The sequence below is a fragment of the Phyllobates terribilis genome, unplaced genomic scaffold, assembly GCF_046119375.1.
Source record: "Phyllobates terribilis strain yellow unplaced genomic scaffold, ASM4611937v1 Scaffold_1__5_contigs__length_1240528914, whole genome shotgun sequence".
Lineage (NCBI taxonomy): Eukaryota > Metazoa > Chordata > Amphibia > Anura > Dendrobatidae > Phyllobates > Phyllobates terribilis.
Window position 1 is genome coordinate 479,415,368 of NW_027362761.1, and position 26,173 is coordinate 479,441,540.

The 26,173-nt window shown below is 45.0% G+C and overlaps 1 protein-coding gene across 1 annotated transcript in view; it reads left to right on the forward strand.

Annotated features, from left to right (window-relative positions):
• Window positions 1-26,173, forward strand: part of DHFR (dihydrofolate reductase) — a 56,348-nt gene that overhangs the window by 6,084 nt on the left and 24,091 nt on the right. The window contains exons 3-4 of the mRNA XM_073679282.1: window positions 1,428-1,533; window positions 13,665-13,791. Of these exons, the coding sequence (XP_073535383.1) occupies window positions 1,428-1,533; window positions 13,665-13,791 (233 nt within the window). The remainder of the gene's footprint in view (window positions 1-1,427; window positions 1,534-13,664; window positions 13,792-26,173) is intronic.

Genomic DNA, 26,173 nt, shown 5'->3' on the forward strand with positions numbered 1-26,173 from the left:
TGAGATGGGGGACCATTACAGGATGAAGGCATTGTTTTGAGATGGGGGACCATTACAGGATGGAGGCTGGAATTACAATAAGTGGCTAATTGTAAAACAATATTACTGTATACGGCTGATTGGGGGACAAAAAAAGGGATTCAAAATAAAGTATGAAAAATAAACCGGAAAAATATCTGGCCACTAAAAATGCTGTTTATGTAAAAACTGAAGAGATCTGTATCATAGTCCATTTGATAAACACCATTAAAAAGAATAAAAAACATGTTAAAAAAAAAAAAATTTTTCAGAAAGTCACATAGAAAAATAATAGTATAACTGAAAACGTGATCTTCTACTGCAAAAAACGTGGCCCTTCAAATTGAATTGTTCTCTATGTGCGGCCCATTTACCCGGCTGAGTTTGAAACCCCTGATCTAGTGAATGGGGCTTGTGGTGTTAAATTATATGATAGGAGTTTTTGCCAACATATACTTTTGATTGAGCTCACAACCATCTTCTTGTTCACACTTCAGGGTATAGAATTTAGCAAACAGATTCGTAGGACCTGATCTGCCATCCATGTAGGTATTCTGGCATCCAGACCAGGGTCCTGTGAAATTCTGCTATTTGATGTCTCTGGCCTTCACAAGGGCCCATGATGTGACCGGTGGCTAGTCCTTGTAAATGCCATAAGTGCCCAGCATGCCAAGTGTTTGCAACCCTGGTCAGGCTGCTATTTATGCTCATCTTTATAATGGTATGTGCCAAAATCACTTTTTTTCTTAAAGCAATCAAAAAACAAATTTTCACTACTACTCCCCATATTTTAGCTAAAAACCACATCAAAACCGCATCAAAAAACATGTGTTGTGATAACTGGGCCAAAAAAATTTTTTTTTTGAATACACATTAATAGACTTGAATTGTTGAACCTCCGTTTTATAGCAGAAACTGGTGCATGATGCAATTTATTCAATTTTTTCACGCAGATTTGGTCAGTGGAAAAAAAAATTGCTCATCTGCTCTGTCTTTTTCACGGTCAGCACTAGGACTGAAAAATACTGTTGTGTGAACAAGTCCTAATTGTGTTTCTCCATGTGGTTTTATCATTACTGTTTTTAGTTACTCAGGAAACACTGACCAAAAAAATGACTGTGAATCAGACCTTAGTCTGATTCGCACTCAGTGTATTTGGTCAGTTTCCTGAGTAACTAAAAACAGTTGTGTTTTTTTGTTAATTTTGGTTGGTGATGCAGTCATGGTCACTGTAGCATATTACCTTTTTTTTTTCTAGATTTTTTTTTTTTTTTTTTTGTATAATAAATGATATTGAGATGTGTAATGGTGTTCTACTTAATCTCCACAAAATGGCAGTGTAGCAGAACATTTCTACAGAAATCTTAATTTTTGTGCTCAACTGAAAATACTGTGTTCTTCTCCTACAGGAAAGCAAAATGTAGTTATCATGGGGAGAAAAACCTGGTTCTCTATTCCAGAGAAGAATCGGCCTTTAAAGGAACGAATAAACATCGTCCTAAGCAAAGAGCTCACGTAAGTAGACGGCGTTTCAGTACAAAATGTACGGATTGACTATTCTTTAACTGAGACATTGGTCACCGTTTACAAAAACTGCAACAAAAGTTTTCACAATTACAAACGTAGTATGAAGAATAAGAACAGATGTGTCTGCATGACTACTAAGCTATGATGGGTTTCCATAGAAGTCTGGCAAAACAATCATAAAATTTATGAAAATTTACCCAAAAGATGACGCAGCAGATTTCTGGGGGCCCTGACTACCTCCTGGAATTCTTGCCGGCGAGAAGTTTTCAGGATATTACAGTAGCACGAAAGTACAATATTAAAAAATCTACAATGTAAAGGGACCTCGGTGCTGGATTTAAGTAGATTGCTAATGCGGCAGATTTAGAAGTCGGAGTCTTTTGGCAGCATTTCTGAAACAAAATCCACAACAAAAACCTAACTATTTGGGGCAGTTTTTGCCTTTGTGGAAAATCAGCAACTTATTGTCTCCCTGTCTATGTACCCCAAGGGTTTCACATACTAGGGGTTGGATATTTAAGGGGCAGCCTAATCAGTCTTAAGCTGGTCTCGCACCTTTTTCTAGTCCCTCCTCCTCGCTCCGTTGGGGGCTTTTGCCTCCATACCTGTAAAACAGTATTCAGACGTTCTGCCATCGGAGCCACAGACTTTAAAGGGAATCGGACAGCAGGATTTCACCCCCCAAACTGATTATATGTACAAGTAGCTTTTGCAATGACAAATCCATCCATGTCTTTAACTAGCCAGTCCATTCCTCCATTACTGATAAATCGCTATTTGAATAAATATGGAAATGAGGCTGAAGTGCTTTCACCATGCGGAAGCTCTTCCCAAGCCTATGTCACTCCAGCCCTCTATGCTGTGTGACTACAAGCAAAGGAATTGTCAGTCAAACAGGAAAAGGCAGCGCTGGGAAAGAAAGACCTGGAGACACAGAGGTTTAAGAGCTCCCACATGCCAAAAGCACTTCAGCCTCATTTGTATATTGATTAAAAGGCTTTTTTTGTTTTGTTTTGTTTTGTTTTTTGCAACAGAGGAAAGGACTGGCTAGCTAAACATATGGATGGCCTTGTTTTTAAAAGAGCTCAATGGGCATATAAACAGTTTGGAGAGTGAAATCCTGCTGTCAGATTCTCTTTATAATGAAAATATGAGGAAAACAGGGAAATATGAAACTTTGCCCTTTTTTTTCAAAGTTTTTTATGGAACAAATAGGGTGGTAGGTTTATGAATCGGTCCCACTTGGTGTAACTAGAAAGCCACCCGAAGAAAAATGGATTATGGCAGTCTCCGTGGATATATGATGTTCAGAATGAGTTTGTGTTTTTTCCCAATTACTACTGATGACTATTGTGAATTATTAATGAATATTTCTCAATACGCCTTCCACGACAGCATTGGAGGATGTTGTCCACGCCCTATTGGGGGACAGGAACATAGAGAGTTTAAAAGCCCCTCCCCACCGTCAATCCCCAGTGTTTTCCTGTCCCCCTTGTGGCATGGAGAGATCCTGCAGTGCTGTCGGGCTGGCAGGGCAACGCTGTATTTTTACCTGTATTTGCCGGGCAGTGGTCGGTCAGGGTGCTCCCTCCTCCCTTCATGCGGCTCCCTTTTGGGACCATCCTGGCTTCCTGCCACAAAGGGTAAAGCAAGCCGGGCGATCGTTCATGCCGGAGGTCGCTCCTGCTCTCCGGCATCTCCTCTTTCCTGGCGGCCTGGGGAGCGCGGACGTCGTCGCACGCAGGGGGCATCCCCGCGCACGCGCCGGAAGTGACGTTGCTGCGGGCCCTGCCGCTTCTGGCCTGAGCGTTCCACACTGAGATGTGTGGTGGGGCGCTCGGGAGCCGAAAGGTCGTTTGGGCGCACGCCGGGTGACGTCACTGCGGGTCCCATTGCTCAGGTCGGGGCGTTCCACGTGGGACGCTGAATGTTTGATCCAGGACCGTCAAGGCCCATACCAACCCTGGATTGGCCCTTAAGTGACCGGAAAGGGGAGGGAACTGAGGTCCCTTGCTGGGAGGCACGTTTTTTTATTTAAAACCTGCCTGAAGACACCAAAAGGTAAGGCTATTCCCACCATGGAAGGTGACAGGTCCAGTATCCCTGCATTTGCAGAGCCCAGCATGCCCTCGGCTACAGTGAGTAGTACCTGGGTGGTCACTATGGGGTTATTTCAGCCTCCTTTTTTAGATGACACTAGATCTACCCTCCTTCTAGTTAAATGGGTTCCCTTCTCTTCCCCTTTCTTAGGAAGACAAGGCCCCTGCTTCTAAGAAGGATAAAGACCAGCCCTGTAGATGTGGCATCTGTACAAAAAAACTGTCCTCATCCTATAGGAAGTTGTCGGCCCTGTACGGACAAAATAATTGGAGAAGAAAACCCCTCACTGATAGAGGAGCTCAGATCACTCTTTAAACAGGAGGTCCAGGTTGTTAGACAGGAGGTCCAAGCTTCCTTTGCTGCCCTGCCTTTCTATTCCTCCTCCAGGCCCTCTCCCCCTAAGAAGAGAAAAATTCAAGAATTAAATTCAGATGTGGTCTCTATGGACGCTAGTAGCTCAGCCTCTGATGATTTTGAGGAATTGGCATCCGTAGGGCCTGCCAAAAAAGTAGAAACCGGTAGATATTATTTTTCCTCGGACAACTTAGAGCAGTGTTTCTCAACTACAGTCCTCAGGACCCCCCCAACAAGCCATGTTTTCAGGATTTCCTTAGTATTGCACAGGTGATGGAATTATTATCAAGGCATCAAAAAATGCCCCAGGTTCTCTCACCTGTTCAATACTAAGGTGATTCTGAAAACCTGATCTGTTGTGGGGTCCTGAGGACTGGAGTTGAGAAGCACTGACTTAGAGGAACTACTGGATGCAGTTAGAGGCACTATGGGGCTGGAGGAAGTGGAGGTTCCCTGTTCTGTTCAGGACGAAATGTTTAGGGGCCTTAAATCAAAAAAGCAGACTGGTTTTCCAGTCCATGAGGTAATTAGAGATCTCATCCGACAGGAATGGGAATCCCCGGAAAATCGTCTCACCACTCCTTCGGAATTAAAACATAGATTTCCGCTAGAGGGTGAAGGATTTGAGTGGGAAGTCCCTAAGGTGGACATCCAGGTGGCTAGGGTAGTGCAGAAAACCTCACATCCCTTTTGAGGACTCGTCCCAATTAAAGGGTCCATTGGACCGCAAAATGGAAAGCGTCCTTAAGAAATCATGGGAAACCTCTGCCTCTTTCAAAGTCAATATTTCCTCGACTTGTGTGGCCAGATCCCTCTTCAAATGGCTGACCCAACTGGAGGAACATCTGTCTCCGGGCACGTCCAGGGCAGATTTGTTTGACTCCATCCCTCTCCTTCAAAAAGCCACAGGTTTCTTAGCAGACGCCTCAGCTGAGTCAGTCCGGATCGCGGCCAGAGCAGCTGTCCTGTCCAATACTGCTCGCTGTGCACTATGGCTCAAAACATGGAGTGGGGACGTCACCTCTAAAGTTAAGCTCTGTTCCATCCCATTCCAAGGAAAATATGTATTTGGCCCAGCCCTGGATGAAATCCTGGAAAAGGCCTCATACAGGAAGAAAACCCTTCCCGAACAGAAACGGGCTAAAAAATATTCCTTTCGGCCTTCCCAAAGTCACCCCTCACAGTATAGAGGAAAGGGAAAATCTGGGCGCTGGAGCTATCCTAAAGGCGGCAAGGGCCGCAACATCCTTGTACCCCAGCAACAACACCAGCAGCAGGACAGGCAATGACTTGGTCCATGTAGAGGGGCGTCTCTCGAGTTTCTTTCCCCAGTGGCGGGAAATATCTTCCTGCCAGTGGATCCTCAATACCATTGAGGAGGGTCTTTTGGAATTCGAGAGTCGCCCCCCTCAGATCCTGAGGGTCACGTCCCTTCCTTCTCGGGGGGGGGGGGGGGGGGGCTCAGGAACTCCTCTATCGGTCGCCCTAAAAAACCTTCTGAATTCGGGAGTGGTGTCTCTGGTCCCCCCTGGCCGGGAGGGGACTAGTCACTACTCAAAAATATTCCTAATACGGAAACCATCAGGGACCCCACGCATCATAATCAACCTGAAGTCCCTAAACCATCACATCAAATACAGACTATTCAAGAAGGAGTCTATAAAATCAACTATTCCCCTAATAGGGAAAGACTTCTTCATGGCGACCATAGATTTAAAAGATTCATCCGTCCCACAGAAAGCTCCTGTGGTTTGCAGTCCTCAGGGACAATATAACAGTTCACGATCAGTACAATGTACTGCCCTTCGGCATCTCTTCAGCACCCCGGGTGTTTACGAAGATTATGGCAGAAGTCATTGCACTCATCCATAAACGGGGCGTCTGCATAATTCCATACTTGCACGACATGTTGATTGTCGCTCCTTCAGTGGTGACTCTCAATCTTCACGTCTCTATAACCTTAAAAACCCTTTTGTCATTAGGTTGGGTTCCAAACCTAAAATAGTCGGAACTCCTCCCTTCATCAAGGAGGAAATTCCTTGGTGTCTTGCTGGACTCCAATAAACAGATGTCCTTTCTACCATTGGAGCATCAGACAGCTCTCAGATCCAAAATCTCAAATTTCAGACGCCAAGAGAATCCAACGTTGAGAGCGACAATGTCTGTATTGGGGTCTATGACAGCCTGTATCCAGTCGGTGTCGTGGGCCCAGGCCCACTCGAGGCCCCTCCAGGATCATATCCTAAGATCGTGGAACAGACAAAGGGACTCACTAAACAAACTGTTCAGGACCCCTGGTCGGATAAAAGCTTCTCTTTCTTGGTGGCTAAGCTCCCGAAATCTTCAGAGGGGGATTTCTTGGATCCAGGACCCTCTACTTACAGTGACTACTGATGCCAGTTTACGAGGCTGGGGAGCTATGGTGGCCCAGATTCCTTTTCAAGGCAGATGGAGTCCCGAGATCAGTGCAAGATCCTCCAACTTCAGGGAGCTAATGGCAGTATAAAAAATGCTCAGAGCGCCAGTCAACCTAATCCAGGGTTCTCACATCAAGATTCTCTCGGACAACGTGACTACAGTTGCCTCCCTTCATCATCAAGGAGGTACAAAGGTACACAGCCTAAAACCGATTGCCGGCCGAATATTTTTTTGGGCAGAACATCTATCACTTTCAGCAATCCACCTGAAAGGCTCAAATAACGTTCAAGCATACTTTCTAAGCAGGAAAGATATCCAGCCAGGAGGATGGAGCCTGAATCCTCAGATATTCCAGTCGCTGGTAGCAAAATGGGGTCTCCCCGAGGTAGATCTCTTTGCCAGTCGGTTAAACGCAAAACTTCCCCTCTTCTTTTCATTGGACAGACGAGACAATGCCATGAATTTGGACGCACTAGCCCATCCCTGGCATTTCAAGCTGGTCTATGCGTTTCCTCCAATACCGCTGATAGCAAGAACCATCCAGAAACTCGGGTTAGAGAGAGTGGCAACAATTCTAGTGGCCCAAAAGGCCTTTGTTTCGAGGCCATCACAGAACTTTGCCTAGAGGGTCCGGTGATACTACCACAGGTCAACAACCTTCTCTCTCAAGGTCCCCTGTTCCATCCCAATCCTCAGTGGCTAAACCTGGCAGCCTGGTTACTGAAGCCGAGATCTTAAGATCCAAAGGTCTCTCGGAAGAAGTTCTAAAAACTCTTCAACAGAGTAGGAAGCCAGTAACCAATGCGATATACGGCAAAATATGGAAAAAATTCCTATCATGGTACGCCCCGGATATTCCTGATTCCTCACATCCCAACATTGCTCGGATCCTTGATTTTTCTACAGAATGGATTGGAGTTGGGTCTCAAACCCAGCACTCTTAAGGTGCAGATTTCAGCCCTAAGTTCCATATTCGACCAAGATCTGACCTCTCACAGATGGATCAAGAGATTCATGACTTCGGCACTCAGACTTCACCCAAGAATTCAGTCTCTGGTCCCATCCTGGGATGTAAATGTGGTACTCAAGGGTTTAACCCTCTCTCCCTTTGAGCCTCTATCATCTAGCACAATACAGACTCTCTCTCATAAGACTGCCTTCTTAGTAGCCATTACTTCAGCACGGAGAGTAGGAGAACTACAGGCCCTTTCCATTAGAGAACCTTGCATGAATGTGACCGAAGATAGAATTACGCTTCGCCTGGACGCTTCCATTCTCCCAAAGGTAGTTACGGATTTCCATCGTTCCCAGGAAATCATCCTTCCCTCCTTCTTCTGCCAGAAACCTTCCAATTCAAAGGAAGCAGAGTTCCACCTCCTAGATGTCCGCAGAGCTGTCCATTTATGATCTTCAACAAACTGAGTCTTGGAGATTGGATGGGAATCTATTTATACAGCACTCAGGGCAGAACAGAGGAAGGAGGGCAGCTAAATCCACTATAGCAAACTGGATCAAAAAGGCAATTGGGGAAGCCTATAACAACCAACAGATGAATCCACCGATTGCCTTAAAGGCTCATTCTACCAGATCCACATCAACTTCATGGGTCGAAAGAGCGGGCTCTTCTACTGAGCAGATTTGCAGGGCAGCTACATGGTCTTCCCCTTCATACATTTTCTAAACCTTATAGATTAGACTTATCATCCACTAGGGATTTAGCCTTTGGTAGGAAAGTCCTACAAGCTATTGTCCCTCCCTAATAAAATATCCAATGCTGTCGTGGAAGGCGTATTGAGAAAATAGAATTAGTCCGTACCGGTAATTCAGTTTCTAGAAGCCTTCCACGACAGCACGAATTTCCCTCCCTATGGATTCCATATAACTGTCAGGTAACCATTTTTTCAAGTGATCTTGGTAAACACTGGGGATTGACGGTGGGGAGGGGCTTTTAAACTCTCTATGTTCCTGTCCCCCAATAGGGCGTGGACAACATCCTACAATGCTGTCGTGGAAGGCTTCTAGAAACCGAATTACCGGTAAGGACTAATTCTATTTTTTAAAATGCCATAAGGGACCCCATGTGTTTTTTTTTATTCTTAACATTTATACCATACAACCCCATTCAGGAGTAAAGATTTGCATTTCTACAGCGGCTAGCGAAAGTATTCACCCCCTTGGCGTTTTGCTGCCTCACAACGTGGAATTTCTTCTTCTTTTTTTTTTTTTTTTTTTTTTTTTTTTTTTTTGAGGGTTTGCATCAGTTCATGTAAAGAACATGCCTACTACTACATTTGGGTTTTCTTTTTAATGTGAAGGAAAACTTCAGTGTGCATAACTATTCACCCCCCTAAAGTCAGTACTTTGTAGAGCCTCCTTTCGTGGCAATTACAGCAGCAAGTCGCTTTGGATAAGTCTCTATGAGCTTGCCACTGGGATTTTTTCTCAAGGTAAGATTGCTCCAGCTCCTTCAGGTTATATGGTTTACTTTGGTGAACAGCAATCTTCAAGTCTGACCACAGATTCTCAATTGGATTAAGGTCTGGGCTTTGACTAGGCCACTCCAAAACATTCCCCTTAAACCACTTGAGGGTTGCTTTAGCAGTATGCTTTGCGTCATTGTCTTGTTGGAGGGTGAATCTCTGTCCAAATCTCAAATCACTGACAGACTGAAACAGGTTTTGCTCAAGAATATCCTTGTATTTTGCACCATCCATGTTCTCCTAGAGTCGGACCATTTTCCCTGTCCCTGCTGGCAAAAAACCTCCCGACAGCATAATGCTGCCACCACAATGTTTTACTGTGGGGATGGTGTTCTTGGAGTGATGAGCTGTGTTGGTTTGATGCCAGACATATTGTTTACTTTGACTAAAAAGTTAAATTTTTGTCTCATCTGACCGCAGCACCTTCCTCTACACATTTGGAGAGTCTCCCACACGTCTTTTGGCAAACTCAAAACGAGCCATACAATTTGTGTGTAAGTAAAGGCTTTCTCTGCCACTCTTCCATAAGGCTATGTGCCCACGTAGCGTTTTACAAGCGTATATGCTGCGGAATTTCCGCAGCGTAAACGCTTCAAAAACGCATGGTAATCCGCCCCCCCCATGGTCCTCAATGACAAGCCGCACTGTCAATGCCCATGCTGCTTTTTTTTCCGCAACGTTTATGCTGCACTCAAAAATCCGCAGCATGTCCATTAATTTTGCGGACACGTAGCGTAATCGCCGCCATTGACTTGCATTGGACCGCTTGACATCCGCATCACTACATGTGCACAAGCGGATATCACACGGTTCAATGTGCGGTTGGTACCCAAGTCTGGAGGAGAGGAGACTCTCATCCAGACCTGGGTACGATAGAAACTGTAAAAAAAAAATTTAAATAAAAAATAAAGTTTATACTCACCTTCCGGTGTCTTCCCGGTGTTCTCTCCGCCGCGTCCGCTCTCTTGCACTGCTCCCGTTGTTGTGAAGGACCTGCCATGACGTCACTGAGTCATGTGACCCATCACATGGCTCAATGACATCACCACAGGTCCTTCACACCACCGCGAGCCGCCCAACACACCGGACACGGCGGAGAGAACACCGGGAAGACACCAGAAGGTGAGTATAAACTTTTTTTTTATTATTATTTTTTACCATTTTATTCTTTTTTTTTTTTCTTTTTTTTTTATAACTAACTTGGTCACACTACTATAAATCCATGCCGGTTGCAGGGATTTATATAGTGTGAACAAGTTGTCAAGCAGTTTTCCAAGTGATGCTAAAATCGCTTGGAAAAGCGTTTGATAACCCGCATGCAAAAATGCTTGACAAACGCTTCTACCTGGCGGCAAAAACGCATGTAAAATCCGCATGCGTTTTTCCTGCCAGGGAGAAGCGGAAAAAATATGCTTCATTTCCGCAACTCCTTGCCTGGGCCGAGAGTTTTGGTGGGCTGCCCACGCTTGGCAGGTTTGTTGTGATACCATGTTCTTTCCATTTGATTGATTTCATGGTGCTCCGGTGATCATCAAAGATTGGGATATTTTTTTATAACCCAACCCTGACTTGTACTTCTCAATGACTTTATCCCTGTCTGGTTTGGAAATCTCCTTGATCTTCATGGTGTTTGATTAGTGGTGCCTCTTGCTTTATGGTGTTGCAGCCTCTGTGGCCTTTCAGAAAAGGTAAAGTGTTATACTGACAGACCATGTGACACTTGGATTGCACACGGGTGGACTTCCTTTCACTAAGCATGTGACTTATGGAGGTAATTGCTTGCACCAGAAATTTTTAGGGGCTTCATCGCAAAAGGGGTGAATACATATGCACATGCGAAGTTTTAGTTATTTGATCCCATAAATGTAACTTATTCTTTATATTTTTCTTTCTTCACCAACTTAGACTATTTAGTGCTCATGCATCTCACACAAATCAGATTACAAAAATATTTAAACGCAGGTTGTAATGTATCAATATAGGTAAAAAGCCAGGGGGGGGGGGTGTTAATACTTTCGCAAGCCACTGTATGAAGTTGACCGGCTGCCTGCTGGCAGAACAGAGGAAGGTCAGACCTTCTATATTCAGGATGCATTATTGCCAGCTACTAACAGCCACGTGCGGCCTTGACTGTGTTCTGTACACCAGCAGTAAAAATGATTACCCATATACTATCTCCATAGTAACGGTTAAGAAAGTGTGTGATTGTACAATGGATAAAGTACATAGCTGGCGGTTTAGTAAAACTCAGGCTAATAGATACATCTGATGCCATTCCTCCACACTCCAAATAACTTGTTTTACCCCATTTGCCAGCAGTGACTTGAATGCTAAACTATTCTTGTTGTCATTACACCCTTTTTAAGATTTGTATAATGTTACTCTACACATGGCCTAGGCAGCCATATGAAACCCAACAAATACCATGCACAGATCTTAGTAATTAGGATCCATGCACAATAGTTCCAGGGCTTTGTATCTTTGCCAACTGTACCGCTCGGCACACACTTGTGCCTTGAACTGGTATATAGTGATGGAAGGCCATGGCTAAGGCTAGGCTCACATAGCTTTGTCTCCTATGTTCAGTAGCTCCATCGTGAGTTTACATCTGAACCCCCCCCCCCCCTCCTCATCCGTAAAACAAGATTTAGGCGTATATGCCGATAAGACTACTGCTATAATGATGCAGGTGGATTCACAGTGTGCTCTGTCATACATCATTTTTGGCCATATACGCCTATTGGAGGCTTACAGCAAGATGTAGTTGACCACGTCTCATGCCCACCTCAACTTCTTGATCTTCTTATTGATGTCAACCCACTTCAGACTATCCGGCTCACTCTGTGTGAGCCGGGAGTCTCTTTTACAATGTACGTTTATGGTGCCTCGTTCTGATGCCTGATCCAGAGGCTTAAATTGTAAGGGTGTGACCTGGAGATCCTGAAGAGTGGCGACATCACTGAGAAGGGGAGCACAACAGCGCTGGATCCGGAGAAGGCGGAGATAGGTGGGTATATTGTTTTAGGGAAGAAAAAAAAAACTTTTAGGAAGACTTCTTTAAGTAATGACAAATCCTAGGGTGATAGAATTACCTCTTGAATGTTCTGACTCCTGTTGTTGAACTCCTACAGCCAGAAACCTGATTGTGAGGAGGAGGAAGAGAATGTCTGCCAAATATACCGTAGTACAGCAGTCATCTACCACCAGTAGTCCCATACACTGAGTGGAGAGGTGGTCACACGTGCACTGGAGACTTGAGCAGCCCCTTTCTCGTGATCCCTGTAGATCCTTTAAGGGTATGTGCACACAATGTCTTTTCCATGTAGATTGCTCATGAAATTCACACTGTACTCTTTCACCGGGTCCACTGGCGAGTCCCCGTTGCTGCTCCCGATGCTGACATTGATTGCAACACTGACGTCACCTTGGCAGACTATCAGTGAGTTTAGCAGCTTTCCGTCTACACGGGCAGAGCCGCTGAGCTCCGAGTAGCTGCCGGCCTATCAAGGTGATGTTAGCGCTCCAGCGAATGCCAGAGACTGGGAGCAGCAGCGGAGTGTCAACGATGGACCTGGGGAAGAGGAGTCCAGCAATTTGTTATGTAACAAACTGCAGCTGGAGTAGAAACTTAGTTGAAAGGGTAAAACCCCCTTTAACATGGGCACAGCAAGGTCGTTTTGACATTGCTGTGCATATCTTCAGTCTTTGAGCTTTTTAACTGCTTCAGGCTTTCAAAGCAGTGAAGTGGCTAAAAGAAGTGTCCTGACCATTTTTCAGGCTAGTTTATATTTTACAGTTAAAAAAAAAAAACAGCTGCCGGCTTGAAAAGCATCTTCTGCTTCAAAATTCAATCGGTTCTGCAGCGTCTAAACGACATGGAGTGCACGTACCTTAAGTATAAAAGCATTCCTCTGGAAAAAAAAACACCGCAGTGGTTACCATTACAGATGAGCGGATCAGGGAAAATTTAGAATTCACCTTTTTGCAGTTTTTCCCGGGAAATTCAATTGTCGGAGAAGTTATTCTATGCAAGTCACTTATTATGGTCTGGGGCATCTCCTGACCCCAAAGCATAATGAACATAAGATGTAAAAATGATAAAAAATAAAAAAAAAAACTTGCCTCGCTGCTCATTTCTTCATTTCTCCAGATCCTCACAATCACCTGTCCGGTTCTCTCTGTAACTTCAGATGGTTGCTGCTCACGCTTAAATTCCCAGGCCTTTCATGCTGGACCAGGATTTTCGGCTTTGAAGGAACCCGGAAAGGTTCTGCTCGTGTGCACTCAATGGCACGCTGTGGCGTCATGAAACCGTGTCCTTTCTTGCAAAGGTCAAGACCTAGGTGGTCACTGCCTGTCCTAGGGTCGTGATGTCACGATGTGCACTGTGACCTTATGATGCGCAGTAATCTCCAAGGCTTGGATGGAGCCAGAAGTCCTGGCCGGTAGTGAAAAGGTCAGATACAGCGCGCAACAGCAAATAAGTGAAAAAAAAAAAAGGGACCAAACGGCAGGGCAGCCAGAGAGATAAGCGATGAGGTGAGTACTAGTATTTGGGGGGGTTTTGTTTCCTGATCTTGCATACAATTCATACTTATAAACTAAAGTCAGATGTTCATAACCTAGGAACTGCCTGTACTTTATTTTGCTTTTATGCACTTTGAATCCACTGTTCGATCATTCACGAAATGAACCTGCCATGATAATTTCTGGAATTTGAAGATAAAATGATGCCATTAAAACTCTCTTCATGTCAAACACTTACAGAGAACCTCCAAAAGGAGCTCACCATCTTGCCAAAAGTCTGGATGAGGCTTTGGAACTTCTAAATACCGAAGAATTAAAAGACCGAATCGATCTTATCTGGATCATTGGAGGCAGCTCCCTTTATAAAGTAAGTCATAATTACTAGTATGCATTCATAAAACTCTTGAGCTTTCCATAGTGTCCCAAATATGTAAACACTGAGTAGTGAATCCTCAGATTTCATCTAACCTACATTTTATTTATAACCGGCTGAGTTCCTCAACCAGAGAATTTCTAGTTAACACCTTCAGTACTGCTCATAGACTTTAAACTTCCACACAGTCCTCTTATTCATGCACCAACATTCTAAAATGTAAATGCAGTCTAATCGGCTTTCACAAGATCATGAAGCTGTAGGGGGGAAGCTGCTGTCACACACAGCCAGACTTTCCAGAGAGCAGAGAAGCATGGTTTAGTACCATGTTTTCCTTTTTGATCTCTGAACTTGTGCTATATATACAGGTTAGGAAGCACTTACCCTGCTTTCATCTCTGAACCCAGTGAACTTGTGAACACGGAGTGTAGGGAGGGAACTGGAGCTGCTGGATCATAGGAAGCCAAGACAGCTCTGCGACACAGGCTGAAATTCTACTCTAGCTGGGGCTAATATATCAACTCTATTTACAAGAGAGACCCTAAAAAAAGAGAAATGTGTATTAATGTGTTTAAAATGCAGCACTCCCTTCAAGTCTTATTGGTGGCACAGTGTATTTGCATGGCACCGTTTGCTTTGTAGCTGAAGTCAAGTCAGTGCCCATGCTAGTCCTTGTCCACAGTCTAAAGCACTTAGTGGTCATGTGAACATCAGAACCGGACCATAGGAAGAAGGTGAGCAAGTGGAGGCAATGTGATGCTCTGGACAACCTTGGTTAATGGCATTCATGAGCATGTACGCGCACACTACCCAATCTTTGTACAGACCAAGTACATAACTTAATGACTGCAGTCTTCTTTAATGGCAATGTGCTCTTTCACCATGATAATTTTGTCTGTCCCCCTGCAAAAATTGTTCGGGCATGGTTTTAGGGACATGACAAAGAGTTCAAGTTTGTTGACTTAGGCTGGGGTCACGAGCGCATGTTCTCTCTCGAATCGGGGCCGATTATGCCAATGACAGTGTGAGCCGGGTGTCAGCACACTGTGCTCCGAATCTCTCGCATGAGAGAATCACAGCACAGATGCGGAGGAGACTGAGAAAGTAATTCCTCCATTGCCGGCATCAACGGTAATCTGATGTCACCCAAGTGCAGTCCGATGTTCACATGCACCCATAAACTTGTATGGGTGCGTGCGATCCGAATCTCGGATGCACTCGCAGCATGCTGCGATTGTCTTCTCATGCATGAGAAAATAATGGCACATCTTAGCTGCCCCATAGAATAACACTGGTCCGAGTGTTAGCCGATAAAACCTCGCGCATCGCACTCGGCCGTGTTATACTCTTGTGTGAGCGAGCCCTTTAGTCTCAAAATTCCCCAATTCTAAGGCCACGTGCACACATTGACTGTTTTGAGTACCGTATTTTTCGGACTATAAGACGCACCGGACCATAAGACGCACCTAGGTTTTAGAGGAGGAAAAAAAAAAAATGTAAGCAAAAAATGTGGTCATGATGCACTTTAAAAGGGGGAGGGGGTCTTCTGCTGACACTGGTATAGGGGTAATATCCCCCATCCTGGTATATATGCCCCCCCCCTTCCTTTTATACGTGGTCCCCATCCCTGTCCTGGTATGATTGGCACCCCTCATCCCTGTCCTGGTATGCATGGCACCCCTCATCCCTGTCCTGGTATGCATGGTCCCCTTAATCCCCTTCATGCTGCACATTTAAAAAAATAAATAAATAAACACTCCTACTCGCCTTTCTTCTCTCCTCCAGCGCTGTGTCCTGTCTGCCTGCACTGATCTCTCCATGTGAGCCGCGCATGACGTCACTACCATGCGCGGCTCACAAGGAGAGATCAGCTGCCGGAAGTCACTGCTCCCCACGCCGGGACTCTGTGCGCGGGGAGCAGTGACTTCACTCTCCTTCATAGCCGGCACACAGCGGAGCGCGGCTCCTGCTGCTGCCGGCTATCTCCTGTGCCCGCTCATTAAGGGGCATGAATATTCAACCTCTCTCCACTCCCATGGGCGTGGAGAGAGGTTGAATATTCATGCCCTTTAACAGCGGGCACAGGAGATAGCCGGCAGCAGCAGGAACCGCAGCGCCGCTACACTGTGTACCGCTATTAAGGAGCATGAATATTCAGTGCTCCCCTCGACCCATGGGCGTGGGGAGCAGTGAATATTCATTTTCTTTAGCAGCGGGGACCGTGTAGGCTGCCGCGGGCGGCTGCTGCCTCCTGTGCCCCGCTCCTCCACAGATACCGCTCCCTCCACACCCCACATAAATATACACTCCCCCCCCCCTTTCCCCCCCAACATTGGGACCATAAGACGCATCCCCCATTTCCCCAAAAAATTTTGGAGGAAAAAAGTGCATCTTATGGTCCAAAAAATACGGTATTTTATCTCCGTATTTGTTCCACTCCTGATTTTGGCTTACAGTCAGAGGAAAAGTATAATAGAAACACGTCACCACTTATGCATTTATCACCTACTCCTGATTTTGGCTTACAAATAGTGATGTAAAATACTGAACATGTGAATGTGGCCTAAATCTGATTGCGCTTCTGTGGATGTGCTGAAAAAACAAGTCTGATCCATGGCTATCGCTTGCAACTTGCCTGCCTAGGCTACAGTACCACAACTGTGTTTTTGTTCTGAGTGGTGTCCGTGAAAAAAAAAAAAAAACCTTGACAGCACTTGGACCCATGTTATTCAAAATGGCTGTTCAGATGACCAGTTTTTTCACATGCGCCGAATATATGGGTGAAAAAATTATTGCAGCATGCACTAATCGGTATATCCAGGACGTCCCTCCCGACAGCACCCTCAGGAGGATGTTCTCAATATCTCTAATAGGGACAGGAAACACAGAGTTTAAAAGCCCCCCCCTTACCCCTTCACCCATGCCTTCAGTGTTTTTCCTGTCCCTATCAGAGATGGGATGCAGAAGACTTGCTTCCAGTGAGCAGGAGCTCTGGATGCAGGAGGATCGGGATGGGGTCCTTGCACTCCTCTCCTTCCTTCTGTCACGGTCCGGAGGCTGACACCCCGCCAAACAAGGGGTTCCTCAGCCTATCTGGTTGAGCGGTGGCTCCCGAAGTGGTCCAATTTCCCCCGCAAAAGGAGGCTCTGGGTCCATGGTGCTGCAGCCCTTCGCGCGGTCCTATGCGCGCAGGGGAGAGGAGTGAGCAGTACTTCCGGTTACAGGGACAGTGGAACGCATGCCTCTAGTAGCTGGAGTGCGTTCCATGCTGGAACGCACTTTCAGTTTCTGGTCTCCATTTGAAAAAAAAGGGCGCCAAACCTGCAATTAAAGAGAAAATGCCTATTTTGACGAGACAGATGCTATTTAACTGTGGAGCTAGACCTGATGTTATCACTGTGTCCTGGCCACCAGCTATGGTGCCCTACTACGCCAGTTGAAACCCCGGTACAAGTGAGCTAACTGGGAGTTCCCTTGTCTAGTTTGCCCGGTTACCATCTGTCTTCGGTAGTATATTATTATATGATCCCTTGTTATAGGGCAAGGAGATCTCTAAAAAAAAAAAATCCACAACGTCATCAACCCCTAAGAAAAAAGGGAAAAGATGCGCCATCTGTAACCTAAAGCTACCAGATACATATGGGAAGCAATTATGCACCGACTATATTGCCTGAGTAGTCAGGGATGAACATTCCTCCTTTTTATGTCTCATGTAAGATCCATAATAAGAGAGGAGGTCCATAGTTCAGTGGTGGATTTAATCCCCACACAAACTTCCCAGGCTGGCCCTAGACAAGAGACCCCGGTGGGAGATGGAAACCAGTTCGGAGGAGGAGGAAGAATTGTCAGTTTATTCGGTCGCCCATGACAGCACCACGTGAGAGGGAGGATCCGCCCATCAAGGACAGGAAACCTACAGGTTAAAAAGGGCGGCCCTCTCTTCCCGCCTCAGTTTTAGGTTTCCTGTCCATGATGGGGGACCTTGCAGGCTTACCTGCAGAAGATGGACTCCTGTCCCAGAGAGGGCCACAGCAGGTGGTTGGAGCCGGTCCGTCCCGGTCCTCTGGAGACGCCACGGCAGGGCTCATGGGGGCGCCTCCGTGAGCGTTGCGGCAAGCGCGACATCGCCTCACGGGAGGTAGATGTCCGCCAGGTGTGGGGCCGCTAACGGGCTCCCCCCCGCTACCGCTTGCAGGAGATCCAGGTCGCGCCGGCGGCGCACTTGACGGGCGCGACCTTCTGACGCGACTTCCGGTGCGCCGGGCAGGAAGCCCTGTGACGTCACCGGAAGGGGCGGGGCTCTTTTGAATTTTTTGGCGCGAGCAGCTGAACGCCGGGTCCACTGATGCAAGTGCTACAGGTTGGGGAGCTCACTTTGAAGGGAAATTAGTGCAGGGAACCTGGTCAAGCAGTGAGCAACAGTTGTCATCAAATGTTAAGGAGCTTCTGGCGGTGCAGCATGCGTTCAACGAGTTCCTTATATATTTTCAGGACCAGCATGTCTGTGTACTCTCGGACAATCAAGTCACGGTAGCTTACATAAACCACCAAGGGGGAACCCTCTCAAGAAACTTGATGAGGGTAGCGAACGCACTTCTGCTGAAAGCCGAAGATCACTGTCTCTCTCTTTCGGCTACTCATCTAAAAGGCAAGGAAAACATCACAGCGGATTTCCTCAGCCGTACTTCTGTAAAAGAAGGAGTGGTCCCTAAATACACAAATAGTCTCCAGAATCGTAGAAATGTGGGGCCTTCCGACTGTGGACTTATTCGCAACAAGAGCCAATCGGAAAATTTTTGTTCCTTAGACCCCAGAGAAGGACCCCTGGCAGTGGACGCCTTTATGGTTCCCTGGAGATTTTCTCTGGCATATGCCTTCCCTCCCATGATCCTGCTCCCAGCGGTGATGAGAAAGATCAGGGCAGACCGGGCCAGAGTGATACTCGTATGTCCCTTTTGGCCCAAAAGACCGTGGTTCCCTTGTCTCCGGAAGATGTCCATATCAGATCCCTGGGTTCTTCCGGAGATTCCGGACCTCCTCACTCAAGGGCCACTTTCCCATCCTCCAACCCCGAGTCTACATTTGACGGCGTGGAATTTGAGAGGGTGTTATTGACCAACAAAGGATTCCCCGCAAATGTAGTGAATACTTTCCTGGCTAGCAGAAAACTTGTTACCACCCGTATTTATGCCAGGACCTGGAGGAAGTTTCTGTCCTTTGCAGAAGTTAAGGTGGAGGAGTGGCCCCCTATTGGGAAAATTCTGGAATTTCTGCAGCGAGGCTTAGAATTGGGTCTCACTACCAGTACCTTGAACAGGTGTCGGCGTTGGGAGCTTTATTTTCTTCCAATATTGCAGATAACTATTGGATAGGCCGTTATATAAAAGCTTCCTTTAGGTGTAGACCCATTGCCAAAGCAAAGATGTCTCCCTGGGATTTGAATTTTTTCTTAGATGCCTTGACCAGTCCTCCTTTTGAGCCACTAGATTTAGTCTCCCCCAAAATTATTTTCCTAAAGACGGTCCTGTTAGTAGCCCTAACTTCAGCCAGGAGAGTCGGTGACCTACAGGCCCTTTCAATATGCCCTCCATTCACGCAAATTCTGGACGATAGGATTATATTAAAACCTGATCCAGCCTTTCTTCCTAAAGTGGCCACTCGTTTCCATAGAACCCAGGAAATAGTTCTCCCAACTTTTTGCTTTCCGCCCAAAAATCAAAAAGAGGAGAGACTTCACACTTTAGACGTTAGGAGGTGCGTACTAAGGTACTTAGAAGTATCACATGGCTTTAGAAAGGATAAGTCCCTATTTATTTGCTATCAGGGGGCTAGGAAGGGTTGTAAGGCCTCAAAGGCTACAATCGCTATATGGATCAAGAAGGCCATTTCCCTCGCATACTCCTCAGGGGATAAAGAGATACCGGAGGGATTGAGGGCGCATTCTACCAGAGCGGTGTCAACCTCCTGGGCGGAGAAGACAGGGCTTTCCATTGAGGAGATTTGTAAGGCTGCCACTTGGTCTTCTCCCTCTACTTTCTATAGGCACTATAGATTGGATCTGGGTGGCTCTGCAGATCTCACTTTCGGGAGAAGGGTGCTTCAAGCTGTGGTCCCTCCCTAATTTCCTTCGTCTCTGTAATTCTCTCACGTGGTGCTGTCATGGGCGACCGAATAAAGCCTTAGTTACTTACCGGTAACGGGATTTTTCGGAGCCCATGACAGCACCTTTATATTCCCTCCCTTCACTGGTGTTGTGCACTCCTGTAGATTTGATTTCTTTTTGTGCACCCTTGCGGGAAATTGATGAAAAGTAATGTACTTAATGTGATTATGTTTTGTTATAACTAACCTTGGCGGTACTCTCATGCTCTGTTAACTAAACTGAGGCGGGAAGAGAGGGCCGCCCTTTTTAACCTGTAGGTTTCCTGTCCTTGATGGGCGGATCCTCCCTCTCACGTGGTGCTGTCATGGGCTCCGAAAAATCCTGTTACCGGTAAGTAACTAAGGCTTTTACTCCGATCCTGAACAGGATGAAAGGGATGGTTCTATTTGTTCCCCCGGAGGAAAGGAAAAAATATCTCTCTTCATGGGAAAACACTGAGCCACTGTTATCTGCAGTAAGGAAGACTATGACAGTGGAAGACACCCTCCAGCCCTCCTCGGTACAAGACGAAATGTTTGGAAGGTTGAGAACCCATATGAACAGAGTCTTCCTTGTCAATAATCATATTAAGGCCATGATTTTAGAGGAATAGGAGGAGGTAGAAAAAATATTAGTCATTCCCAGAAGTTTCAGTCCTGTTTGCCTTTTGAACCAGATGAAATCAGGTTGTGGGAAGAAATTCCTAAAATTGATATTCCGATAGCTAGGGTAGCAAAGAAGACGTTGATTCCTTTTGAAGACTCGTCATGCTTAAAAGACCCTATGGACATTAAGACAGACAACCTCCTCAAAAAATCTTGGGAAACCTCTGCTGTACTAATCAAAACAAACATCACAGCGACCTCAGTACCGAGATCTATGATCATTTGGTTAGGACAATTAGAAGACCATCTGAGGAACAAGACTTTCGGAGATGAGATCAGAGACTCCATCCCTCTGCTAAGAATGGCAATAGAGTTTATGGCTGATGCCTCAGCCGAATCAATTCGATTTGTCACAAGAAATGACATTTTATCTACTACAGCTAGGCGAGCAATATGGCTTGAGACCTGGTCTGGGGATAACCACTCCATGAACAAGTTATGCTCCATTCCTTTTTCTGGCCTCCGAGTGTTCGGCCCGGTTCTAGATAATATGCAAGAAAAGGCCTCAGACGAAAAGAAAGGATTTCCGGAGGAAAAACCCAGGAAAGTAACATCCGTTCGGAGACCACGTTCCCAACAGAGACCAGAATACACTGGAAAGGGAAAATCTGGTAGATGGAGCTACCCAAAAGGGGGTAAAAGCAGGAATACCTTTCCTAGTACAGGAAATAGCTCGTGTAGCCAATGACGCCATGAGAGTAGGAGGAAGACTGGATACTCCAATTAATTGCAGATGGGTACAAAATAGAATCTCTCCTGGGGAGCCCTTACCATCTCTATCTAACGACTGTCCAGTCTCCACTAGTCCTAGAAAGATTACTGACGTATGTGGGGAAGCTGTTACTTGCAGGCGTAGTAATGCCGGTGCCAGTGACTGAACAATTTTCGGGATACTATTCAAACCTGTTCTCAATAAAAAAAGAAAAGAAAAAAAACTAGGAGGCGATTACCGCACAATTCTAAACCTAAAGTTGTTGAACAGGTCAGTGGCGTACAAAAAATTCAAAATGGAATCCATCAGATCAACTATTCCTGGATGAAAATCTGACTTGCGGCGTCCATTTCTCAATGTCTCAGATCCATTTTGGCAGCACAAGGTGGCCTATACAATTATGTGGGTTTAATTTATAGCTGGTTGGTGTATACTTAATTTTTTTCACTTATGCAATTTTATATTTTGGTCTAATGCATCTGAAAATGTCCCATTGTGTAGTTTTAATCTATTTCGGTTACCCCATCTTACATTGTGTAGTTCATTTCTCACCTACAGCTTTACACAATCTTTCACTGGCATTTACATGTATTGCTAAACTTGCATTTAATAATAATTTTATTTCTATGGCACCAACATATTCCGCAGCACTTTACATTTTAGGGGGGACTTGTACAGACAATAAAAGACATTACGGAATAACAATAATCACATAAATCAACAGATACCAGGAGGAGAGAGGGTCCTGTTTGCAAGCTTACTATCTATGAGAAAATGGGGGAGACCTGAAAGGTGGATGGTAACAATTGCTTGTAATTGTGCGGTCAACCATCAATGTAATAGGGTAATCACATAATGCTAAATGAACCAGTCATCAACCAGTATGTGAACAAGTACAAACACAGAAGTCTATTAAATACATTGGGGGGGGTGTGAACAGATGATATGAGGGTCCTGATTTGAAAGGAAATTTTTTATGTGAAAAAAATGTATATTAGATAAGTGAGGTGATGAGAGAGGCCAGTCTAAAGAAATGCGTTTTTAGGGCACGCTTAAAACTGTGGGTATTGGGGATTAATCAGTCCTGGGTAGTGCTTTCCAAAGAATTGGCGCAGCACGTGAGAAGTTTTGGAGAGGTGCGGATTATTGAGGATGTTAATCTTGGGTCATTAGCAGAATGGAGGGCACCACAGGTAGGGGGTAGACTGACACTAGGGAGGAGATGTAGGGCGGTGCTGAAGCATGGAGCACTTTGTGGGTGAGGGTGATGAGTTTATATTGAACTCTATAGTGGATGGGTAACCAGTGCAACGACTGGCACAGGGTGGAGGCATCGGTGTAGTGGATGGCGAGGAATATGATCCTGGCTGATGCATTTAGGACAGATTGGAGAGGAGAGACTGATTTAGTAGAGAGTTGCAGTAGTCCAGACGAGAATGAGTCAGAGCGACAGAGTTTTTGCAGAGTCAAAGGTAAGAAAGGTTGAATTCCTGAAATGGTTGAGGTGTAGATGACATGAGCGGGCGAATGATTGGATGTGGGGAGAGAAGGAAAGATCTGAATCAAGTATGACCCCAAGATGGCGGGCTTGTTGCTGGGGGGTAATGGTTGAGCCACACACTAAGATGGCAATATTGGGCATAGGTAGGTAAGTGAAGGGAGGAAACACAAGGTCAGTTTCAGATAGAGGGAGGACATACTGTTAGAGATGGCGAAAAGACAATCACTGGTGTTTTGTAATAATTCAGGGGTGAGGTCAGGAGACTGTGACTGGGTGTCATCAGCATAAAGATGGTACTGAAAACCAAATCTACTGATAGGAAGAGGAGGGGGGCCTAGGATCGATCCTTGAGGAACCCCAACAGTAAGGGTGAAAAAAGGAGTATTTGGAGCCAGCAAATTATACACTGAAGGAGTGGTCAGATAAGTAGTAGGAGAACCAGGAAAGGACCGTGTCCTTGAGCCTGATAGAGCAGAGCATAGAGAGGAGGAGCTGGTGATCCACAGTGTTGAATGCTGCAGAGAGATCCAGGAGAATCAGCAGGGAGTAGTGACCATTAGATTTAGATGTTCGTAGATCATTAGAGACTTTAGTGAGGGCAGTTTCAGTGGAGTGTAACGAGCAGAAACCGGATTGCAAAAGGTCAAGAAGAGTTATCTGAGAGATAGCGGATTAGATGGGCGTAGACCAACCGTTCCAGGACTTTAGAGATGAAGGAAAGATTAGACACGGGTGTGTAGTCATTTCCAAACACTTGAAAACAGTGAGCCTAGTAAGGACTGTAAACTGCGCACAATACTCACATGTAAGATAGTACTGCTGCACAAATACAAACACTATCATTGCTCTTTCTTCTTGTAATGGTGCCACTTTTTTTTACTCTTTGTACACTTTAATTCTTTGGAAATATAATCTATTTTGGTGTAATGCTGTTTTCAAAATTGTAACCAGAGCCGCATATTTTCTTCTGCAAGGCTGTGGAGAAATGAGTTGTGATCAAAGGATAATCAGGCACCAAAATACATGCATCATTCCTCTATTAGGTGTTTTCTGCAATAAGTTCTCAATAGGGTTTAAGTCAGATGAGGAAGGAGCCATGCCGTTATTCTTTCATCTTTAAGGCACCAAGCAGGTGGAGGACTTCGATGGAGCATTGTCCTTCATAAAAATCATGGTTTTCTTGAAAGATGCAGATTTTTTTTCCTGTACCACCTCTTGAAGAAAGTCTTCTAAAAACTGGTGTTAGGTTTGGGAGTTGTTTTTTTTTTTTTGTTTTTTTTTTTAGTCCAGCTTTAACCTGAAAAGGTCCAGCTAGCTCATCTTTAATAGCCGCCCATTGATGGTGTCGGAGTCTAAGTTGAGGTCTATGACTGTTACTGATCTACCCCCGGGCCATCCATCTGGTCTGTCAAGAGTCACTCTCACCACATCTTATGTACATTAACCTTAACATGATCAGCACCCTGGAATTAATAGTACTTGGCTTTCTAAGAGTAATTATCATGTTTTGTCATTACTGAACGTGTTCAGCACTTCTATTTAGAGTAGGGGTGCACAACTTTTTTTGGGCCAGGGGTCACATTGTCATACTGAACCAATCCCAAAAGCCACAATAAAAATAAAAGGAGGTATTTGTCTTCTGTGACACTTAGGGCGTATCGAAAATCTATACCATAAAGTCTGATCTGTGGAAATTCTGCTTACTGGGCTTTTACCTCTAACAATCAGAAGTCTAAGGGTACGTGCACACGGAGTCTTTTTGGAGTGGAAAGTGAGAGGACACTCTCTCCAAATCCACCTCAAACTCGAAACTCTTCAAAAACTTGGTGCTTCTGCTCCAAAGTTCAATGAAAAACTGAGTGCACATGATGCCTTTTTCAGAACTGTTTAGATATGCTCAATAACCCGCCTGAAAAAAAACGCTAAAGAAACAAAAAAAAGTGGTCACATGCACTACAATGTAAAAACAACTTCTTGTTTTGTGTGTTTAGAATTTTGAGAGCCTTTGTTAAAAGCTTTATTTCCAAATATGTCAAGCAGCTATAAGAAGAGACCTGATCATTCTTCCTCTTATAAGCCATCCACTATTTTATACATGCAAATAATAAAGATAAAAAAAGCCAGGAGCAAAGCCGCCAAAAAAAGTCAGGAAAGACTATGGTGGTTCCCTGAAGCAACTTCTTAAAAAGTTGGTGGGTTTGCTTGAAGACTTAGAAGGCTTCATGTGCACATAGCCTAATAGTACATTCACACTGTTTTTTTTTTCATGAGGATTTGGAAATGGATTCTGCTCTAAAATATACATAAACACTTCAAATACTCTTGATTTTAATGTGAAAAAGCTCCTACCCTCGTAAAATCAATAGGAAGCTTATGCTAAGTATTTTTATACCAGCATTTTGTAGTAAAATCTGCTTATAAATGTCATCAGAAAACTGAATGAGGAAAACGTTATGAATGCATATGGCTCGCTATAAGTTATGGGTTTTGTGCTTACTGTCCAAGGTTTTATAGGTACCATAAACTACAGTGGGATGAGCCGCAGGCATGGATGGCCACATATCTAATTCACATTCTTATATTTGATGCTTGAGGCATCCAAAGATGTGTACACAATGCACTACAGTTAACCTGTCACACAAGGATTTTTGTGTCCATTTGGTTGGGGGATGCACAGAATGGCATCGCAGACTACATGTGGCCCTGGCCGCAGTTGTGTACCCCTGATCTAGAGGCAGGTAGACTGTGTTGCCACTTGTCATTGGTTTCCATTCTGACCCCATACTATACATCATATTTGTTAGATTTGATTCATACACAGCAGATATTTTTAGCTATGCAAAAAAGTGTCTTGTAGTCCAAAATTAACTTAAGGGAATCTATCACCAGGATTTTGCTATCCCGTCTGAGAGCAGCGTGATGTAGGGGCAGAAATCCTCATTCCAGCTATGTATCACTTACTGGGCTGCTTGCTGTAGTTTTGATATAATCACTGTTTTCTCTGCTGGAGATCGAACAGTGCTCTAAATGTGGAATTCTGTATAACCCTACCTACACCACTTATTGGCTGCTCTTTCTGTACACTGCATTGGCAGAAAGCTGCCAATGAAATGTAGGGGTGAGGTTATGCAGAGGTCAGGAATATGGAGGACTACATGGCCCGAGATAACTAATCCTCTAACTATAATCTCCTACTGATATAATGCAGGTTTGTTTGTTTTTTGTTATTAACTCTAGCATGCAGCTTGGAAAGTGGCCCATCTCTGGAATCTGTGTCACTGCCTTTACACCAGATTCCGTTTAATGGGATAGCAGTACGGTTGGTGGGATTCCAATTGCTGGAACCCAAAATCTTC